The 8,718-nt window shown below is 32.2% G+C and overlaps 1 protein-coding gene across 12 annotated transcripts in view; it reads left to right on the forward strand.

Moving 5' to 3' along the window:
• RBM46 (RNA binding motif protein 46) overlaps positions 1-6,873 on the forward strand; it is a 46,153-nt gene extending 39,280 nt beyond the window's left edge. For 6 of the 12 annotated variants that reach the window (XM_063809939.1, XM_009448449.5, XM_054683450.2 and 3 more), the window contains one exon: positions 4,824-6,873. Coding sequence is in view for 6 of the 12 variants with exons in the window: in XM_054683450.2 (XP_054539425.1) it covers positions 4,824-4,834 (11 nt within the window). In the remaining 6 variants the exon portion in view is untranslated. The remainder of the gene's footprint in view (positions 1-4,823) is intronic. The other 6 variants (XM_009448450.5, XM_063809941.1, XM_016952431.4 and 3 more) reach the window with 1 other exon arrangement.
• The last annotated feature ends 1,845 nt before the right edge of the window (positions 6,874-8,718 follow it).

Raw genomic sequence — 8,718 nt, forward strand, 5'->3', positions numbered from 1 at the left:
TGAGGTAGCAACCTGTTTAATGTATAAGCCTATCTGTTCTAAATTTTTCTTGAGATTATTTGGCTATAGGATGCTTGTTTTAAGAAATTCTTGCACTTTAATTGAATGGGATGTAGTTTGGGAAATACTGAAGCTAACCCAAAGACACACTTGAGTTTTATTTGTTTTTATTTAATATGTTTCTGACTTTATTGAGGTATAAATAAAATACAACAAAATGCCCATACTTAAAGTGTACAATTTGGTTCATTTTGATTTATGTCTACATCTATGGAATGACACCACAATTAAGAAAACAAACATTTCTTTCACCCCCAAAAGTTGCCCGATGCCCCATTGTAATCCATTCTTCCTTCCATTCTCTTTCTCAGGCAGTCACTCTAGATTAGTTTGCATTTTCTAGAATTTCAACCCCTTGCTTTCGAAGGTTTAAATTGTAATCTTTAGATAATTTAAAATTTCATTTTAAAGAAATTTCATTTCTTTATTTCCTCTGCTTATTTAGCTCTTGATTTTCTATACTAGAATAGAAAGTACAAAATAAATGATAGGTATTATTTATGCTTATATGATATTTTAATCTCTGTGTTTGAACCCAGCCATATTTTATGATCTGGGAATGTATAGTAGTATAGCTTAAAAAAAAAAGTTTTTTTTGCAGATAAAATTTAGTGTTTGAGTGAAAGTAAGTTATTGAGATAGTTATTTCAGTTATGGTTATTGAATGTTAGAAATTGAAATAATAAAATGGTACAATAAGGATTTTTTTTAAAAAATTTCAATACAGATCTCATAGGTATCTAAAGAAATGCTTAAAATATGTATTAAAGGTCTGATAAACATACTTCATAGATGAAAAAATCAGGTGTCTCATCCTTAACACTGGTGGGAATGTAAAATAGTATAATCTTAGCTACCTTGGAAAACAGTTGAGCAATTTCTCAAAAAGTTTTACTGGGAATTACTGTATGACTCAGCAGTTTCATTCCTAGTTACTTACTAAAGAGAATTGAAAACATATGTTCACACAAACACTTGTACATATTATTCCTTAGCAGTATTATAAATAATACCCAAAAGGTTGAAACAACCCAAATACCTATCAACTGAAGAATGGATAAACAATGTGTAATCTAGCTATATGATGATACATTATTCAGCCATTAAAAGGGATGAAGTTCTGATACATGCTACAACATGTATGAGCCTTGAAAGCATTATGTTATGAAGTCAGTTCCAAAAGACCACATAAATTTATACAAAAAGTCCAGAATAGGCAAGTCTGTAGAAATACAAAGGCTAGTAGTTGCTGGGGCTGAGAGAAGAGAGAATGGGAGTAACTGCTAATAGATAACAGAGTTTCTTTTTAGGATGATGAAAATGTTCTAGAATTTTATAGTGGTGCTAGTTGTACATGTGATAAAAATCACTAAGTTGCACACTTAAAGATATATCAGAAAGTGGATGGATATGGTGGTAGAACTCACATAGCTAACAGAGAAGAAAGAAACCAATTATGAGGAATATATTTTTTAAATGAAAAATTAGTCTAAAGAGTATCTAGTCAGAAACAAAAGAAAAAGGGAGTCAAAATTAATTTGAGAAGACACTTTTATGTCTCTATTAAGGGTTTTCTTCATCTTTAAGACAGAAAAGCAGCTAAGAATTAGTGGTGTTTGGTCAAGATGTGTAAGACGAATTAGAAACAAAACAAGAAATACATTGAAGCAATATATCTATCCACTGTTTACATTTTCACTGAGAAACCTACTGGTATTATTCACTAACAGACTGTCTTTGTGTTGAATACAGAAAGGTGGTAGACCAAATTATAGTAGCCACATAAACAGGCCTGACAAGTATGTGGTGTATGTATTACCAGTCTCTACTCTTGCTCCTGTGTCAGATGTGGCATAAGTCGTCACTCGATTTCCTGTTTATTCCAGACACACCACCAGAATCTTTCTGAATCTAGAATTCCTATTAGCCATTACTGCTTAATTAGAATTGCCACTTAAGGTTAAGCTTATTTGCTTTTCTTTGTATATATCAAATTTGTTCTATGAAAATATGTGTATTCCATATATAAATAGGAAATTAAAGATAACATTTGATCAGGTTTTCTATAATCATTATGTCAGAGCAGTTGTTCTCTTTTTTTTTTTTCCACAAAACAACCTTTACTTCAAGTGAAAGTTTAGCATATAAAACAAGGGAATGCAGAGCTGCATGAGCTGAAATGAGAGGTTGGAATAGGTATGATTAAAATTGCTGGCAGTACCAAATGTTAGAATGTGGAGCAACTCGAAGTCTCATATCTTACTGGTGTGAATATAAAATGGTCATACTAGAGAACTCTTTAAGCAGTATGGGTCATCTGTCCTATGACCTAGCAATCCCATTCCCAGATATTGACCCAAAAGAAATGAAAACATATATCCACCAAAAGATTTGTATAAAAATGTTCATAGCAGCTTTATTCATAATAAAACTTAGAAACAACCCAGATATTCATCATTAGGCAAATAGATAATGAAATTGAAGTATATTCACACAATGAAGTAATAACCATAAAAATGAAGAAACTACTGAAAGATACAATGTGAACGAATCTTAGAAATTATATTGAGAGATTGTCTGGATTATCTTTCTGGAATAATTATACCAAAACAAGCTATTTGAGTTTCGACTTGGCAAGGCAAGATATGTCAGTAGATTCTCTTTGTGAATGGAAAAAAAAAAATCCTTATTTTGTATAGAGGCCTCCTCTTTTTGTAACTAATTTTTTATTGGTAAAAATTAATTCAAATGTGCTTAAAATTATGTTGAGAGAAAGAAGATAGACAAAAATACTTAATGCGTATTGTATGAAGTCTAAGAACAGGCAAAACTGATCTATTGAAATAGAAATCAGAAGGTGGCTGCCTCCAAGTGAAGGTCTGTTGGCTGGAAAAGGGTACAGGAAATTTCTGGATTGGGGATATGTTTTATATCTTGTTTTGAGTATCAGTTACATAGATTTATACAATTATCAAAACTCATTGAAATAAACAGGATGTATGCATTTTATTTTATATAAATTGTATCTCAATGTTCAAAGTGTTAAGGCAGTTGAATAACACTTAGTGTAAAACTTATATTCTGAAATTGGCTCTGTATCATTCCTTAAGAAGGGATCTGAAGTACAGATCCCAGTCTGAGGAAGAAACAGTGGGATTGAAGAACTAAGGATGTTAATTGGGAAGAAAAACTAGGGGTGGGCAAATAAGTATTTGCTAGGAATATTAACTAATTTATTAATGTATTTTCTGAAAATTAGAATTTCTGCTTTTTATTTCCTATGATACGAAAATTATATGTTACAATAGATCTGAGGAAAACATGATTGTACTTTTAGGTTCATCCCACTAAGCATTTTCAGCTTACATTTAATTCATTGAAGTTTGGTTTGTATTGTATTTTCCAACCAGCTAGATGTCTTCCTGAATATATTTAGATTCTTAGTGATTTTAGTAAAAAATTTTATTTTTGAAATGCTTGTAAAATCTTACAAACTTCTGAAACCTTTTGTTTCCTAATCTTTGTTATTTGTGAAGGATTTTTTTTTCTTTGGATTTATGCTACATGAATAAAGTCATAATCAACTTTTAATTTTGTATTTAATTTAGTCTCCTTGAAAATATGCAGTACAACAAATGATCATTGTATATATTTAAGGGCTTAAGTTCAAGGTTTACAGTGGGGACCGTCAGGAATGAAGATAAGCTACGCATTATGCTAGTAGCCAACTGCTTGGCTATCCGCTTTCTGAAATCTTTCCCTGAAGATACCTTCTGTGTTCACAATTCATGAATAGGCTGCATTACCTGAAGATACCTTCAGTATCCACATTTCATAAATAGGCTGCATTACCTCTTGAGTGGATGTAAACTCAAAACAAAAGTGATTTCTCTTTGAAAACGACATTTCCCTGTTTGCAGTAGCCTGCTCTTCTAAATTGTATTGTTGATGACCACATTGTTAAAATTTGAAGAGCTAGGTGTATTACAGATAAATGGCTAATAAGAAATTGACTGTATTTGCATAATAATTTTCAGAAGGAAAGAATCAGACTTTTTTAAATAAAGCAGTTACTTGGGAATACATGGAGCCAGTAATGGTCCCATTTATACTCAATACCAAACCCTTCAGGTGAAGTGGATCCTTTAAAAAAAAAAGAAAAAAAAAAAAAGCATGAGGCACAGTGGCTCACACCTGTAATCCCAGCACTTTGGGAGGCTGAGGTGTGTGGATCACTTGAGGTCAGTAGTTCAAGACCAGCCCGGCCAACATGGTGAAACCCCGTCTCTACTAAAAATACAAAAATTAACTGGGTATGGTGGTGGGTGCCTGTAATCCCAGCTACTTGGGAGGTGGAGGCAAGAGAATTGCTTGAACCCAGGAGGTGGAGGTTGCAGTGAGCTAAGACCACACCATTGCACCCCAGCCTGGGCAACAAGAGTGAAACTCTGTCTCAAATAAATAAATAAAGATAAATAAATAAATAAATTGTATGGTACGTAGAGTCATCCTACTTTGGATGTTAGAAAAGTAAATGGTATCAAAGTAATTTCTCATTCATTTTCAAAATACTGAAAATATTTGGAACTGGTTACTTTAAATGTATTTATGTCTTCCTGGAACAGATCGCTTTGTTGATCTTATGGTACCATTCATAAAAAGGTTATAAAATTAGTTTAATTAGAGTTTTATAATGCTGGAAATTAAACCTATATTTAACAGATTTTCATTTTTCCTTTTTTTTTTTTTTTTTCCTGAACTAGGTCCTTTCTGATGTTGCTTGAGCTTACTCTCCTGCAGTTGATCTCATTCCTGTTGGCTAAACATTAAGTCCCATGACAACATTAAGTTAATGCACCTATGGTGTAGGCATCATTTATAGTACCAGGACAGTATTATAGAAAAAAACCTTACCTGTACATTAGATGACCTAATTTCTTTTCTTCCATTCCTAGAAACACCGTAATGTTTCTAAATAATATTTTATAGTCATTGTCACACGCTTGGCTTATTTTACACTAAAGAACATAGTTGAGTTTTTGGAAGGTACAGGATTTAAAAATTTGGTCTGTAATATACACACACACCTATAAATGTTGCAGTTAATGAAACAGGAAATTATTGATGCATAAGATGAATGTTTATTGTGAAACAGCAGTATTTCAAATGTTATTTTTTAATAATTTGGTTTAATTGGATATTTTTCTGTACTATAAGTTGATAATGGTTTTTTGAAGTAACTATAAGTTGATAATGGTTTTTTGAAGTTTATTTAATAAAGGTGATTCATTATACTGTTTTATCATACCAGTAGGACTTTTAATGTTAAATCAGTATGTTGAGTTAGATAAGTGTTTATATTAGTATTTAAATAATGAAATATTGGCCAGCTAGTTTATACCAAATGTTTTTGCAGTCCAGGGGTGAATGTTTCTGCTGGTTTGATGCCTAATACAGCTTCAAAGAAAAAAAAAAAAGCAAATATGAATTCACTGTTTTTTATCTTTTCTTCATGGACTACCCCTTAGAACCAAATTTAAAAGAAGCTTCTTTGTAGAGCAAGAGAAATGAGACGTTCTCTTTTTCTATAATCAAAACTCCAAGAAATAGTAGATATCCAAGAATTCATTCTGGTTAGATCTCTGAAACATTGCGTGAGTAAAGGAAAGGTAATACTGACAAAAGTCTCAGGATTTACAGTGCAGTGAATGCTGAAATAATCTTTAACCAGCAATATAGTATCATCAAGATTTCCAGTGTTAGAACATTATGTTAAAATGTGATTATTGTTTAATGCTTTGTCTCTTTAAATTAAATTTGTGTCCATAAAGATGTACAGCATAATTGTTCATGTATTTATTTACAGACTACAATTTCCATCGCAGCTCAATAAATAGTCTTTCCCCTGTTAGTGCTACCCTCTCTTCCGGGACTCCCAGCGTGCTTCCTTATACTTCAAGGCCTTATTCTTATCCAGGCTATCCCTTGTCACCAACAATATCACTTGCTAATGGCAGCCATGTTGGACAGCGACTATATATCTCCAATCAGGCCTCATTCTTCTGAAGAAAATACTAACATTAGTATGAAAATTTGTGTAAATTTGTAGTATGAAAACTTGCAAATTAAAATATTGTTTTATTTTAGAATCGGGTTGGCATATTTGGTTTTAAAAAGATATTTATTCCAAAGTACTAAACATCAGCTATAATTCAGAATAACATGGAGTTGTAGAATTTATAAAAATGCAAAGTTTAAAAAGTTATTCAGTGGTTTCTCTTGATAAAGGTACAGCAAACTACTATTCTTTTTAAACTTCTAGGATTTTCTTCTACTTCCTGAGTGGGCAATATAACCTAGTCATTTATGGGTTTTTTTGCATAATTTTACTAAATAGTATTTCACAAATATTAAAGCACTTGAAGAGAATGGTTATAGTAGATTTGATTACCAAGGATCACTATCTGTACTGGAGATTAGAACAATTATATGACCAGAAGCATCTAACCATTATGTAAAAAGAAATGATGAGACAAAAAGATTAAGATACAAATTTTGTGCAGTACTAAAGAAAAAGCAGTCTACCATTGTGGTCCTTGAAAATAACTATAGATATTTTTGTTATTTGTTAGACACAAATTATAATTTTGTTGTTAATGTATTTAAGCATTTTATAGTTATGCTTTATTTGTGTTTTTGATATTCTTTGTATTGTTAATAACAAGTGTTATGGGTTTTTAATGTTGAAATCATGTGTTAATTTTTGTACTTGAATTCAAATTTTTTGACATTAAATATGTGATGCTTCTATTATGTGTGTTTTCTTTTTATTAGAGTGACAAAACCTTTAGTTCTCACAATCACTTTGAGCTTTTCTTGAGAACAATTTCACTTACTACTTACACAGTCATAGGCTCAGTGCTTTTATGAGACTCAAGTGAAGGATGTTGAAGAAAGAAAATTGTTTTTATATACCCAAAAGAATATAAATCATTCTGTAAAGACACATGCACACGTATGTTTATTGCAGTGCTATTTACCATAGCAAATACATGAAACCTATCCAAATGTCCATTAATGATAGACTAGATAAAGAAAATGTGGTACATACACACCGTGGAATACTGTGCAGCCATAAAAAGGAATGAGATCATGTCCTTTGCAGGGACATGGATGATGCTGGAGGCCATCATCCTCAGCAGACTAACACAGGAACAGGAAACCACCACATGTTCTTGTTCATAAGTGGGAGCTGAACATTGAGAACACATGGTCACAGAGAGGGAAACGACACACACCAGGGCCTTTTCGGGGCTGGGGATGAGGGGAGGGAATTTAGCAGACGGGTCAATAGGTGCAGCAAACCATCACATATGTATATCTATGTAACCTGCATGTTCTGCACATGTATCCCATTTTTTTTGGAAGAAATATAAATTATTTTGTAAAATAGTAACAAAAGTTATTTTCAGGGACTAATAGAAATACTTTGTTAATAGACCCACTGAAGTTTCTGCCTTTCAGTTATGAATAATTAAAGAATTCAAGTCATTTTGACTTAAATATTTTAGTATACATTTATAATGATTGCTAATGATAGTTTTTGTAATTGATGTCAGAAATCTTTCAGATAGCAAACATTACCTTTTTAAATCAACTTATTGTGCAGCTATATGGGACAGCATTTGTAAACAGAATTTGAAATAGTTGCAAATATTCTCGAGTTTCAAGCAGAAGTTATATGGAAATTAATCTGTTTTTTCAACCTTTAAATAATGTTCATTCCATATAAATCATATGCAATACTTACCTTCCAGTTACTGCCTTAGGTTTTCTAATTTAAATGAGCATAGACACTGTGCTTAACAAATACTATTTTTCTCCTTACTCAACTTTGAATTGCATAGATTTTGCTCTTTAATTGCCAGGTATATGTGGGGCTCACAGGTGCATATCAGCAAGCATACAGTGAGTATTTTGTTGGTGATTGTGGTAATACCTTTGGAATACAGAGGTTACTGAGACTCCAAGCCAGAAGAAAAAGAGACACTTAGTTTTTCATAGAAATGTTTGAAATAGCCCATCGTAATAATTGCAAGTTTCCACATAGCTTTTTCACTTTCAATAAAAATCAAGACAATTGAGCTTACCAACCACACATTGTATTTGGAGATCCATGGTGATTGGATGAGAAGCATATAAGCTGTGTTAGTCAAATCCCACTCCATTAAGTAACAGCTGTTTGAACTTGGACACAGTTATTAATCTAGCCATACTTTTCACTTCTGTAGTCATAGTACACATAGGTAAAACGCCTGGCAAATGGAAGACATTCAGGTGATTGGTGGTATTATATGGGTATAGTTATATGAAGAGCATAGTACTTTGTAGTTTTTCATCCCTACTCTCTTTAACTGGAAATATAGAAATTAGCACATTCATGTCAAACACTGTCCCTTTCTGTGATGTTCTGGATGAGCAATTTAATCTTGTTTATACTGAATAAAATTTGAGTTGTGAACATAGCTACTAATTATTTGCTGCTGTAATTCTTGCAGAATAAGCTGCATAAGGCATTTGCTCCAAATGAGGGTTCCTTAGATGATCACAAACTATTGATAAGTCTTAGCCATATGATGTATCTCATTGGTCAGGGAA

Source organism: Pan troglodytes, chromosome 3 (genome assembly GCF_028858775.2).
Source record: "Pan troglodytes isolate AG18354 chromosome 3, NHGRI_mPanTro3-v2.0_pri, whole genome shotgun sequence".
NCBI classification, from domain to species: Eukaryota; Metazoa; Chordata; class Mammalia; order Primates; family Hominidae; genus Pan; species Pan troglodytes.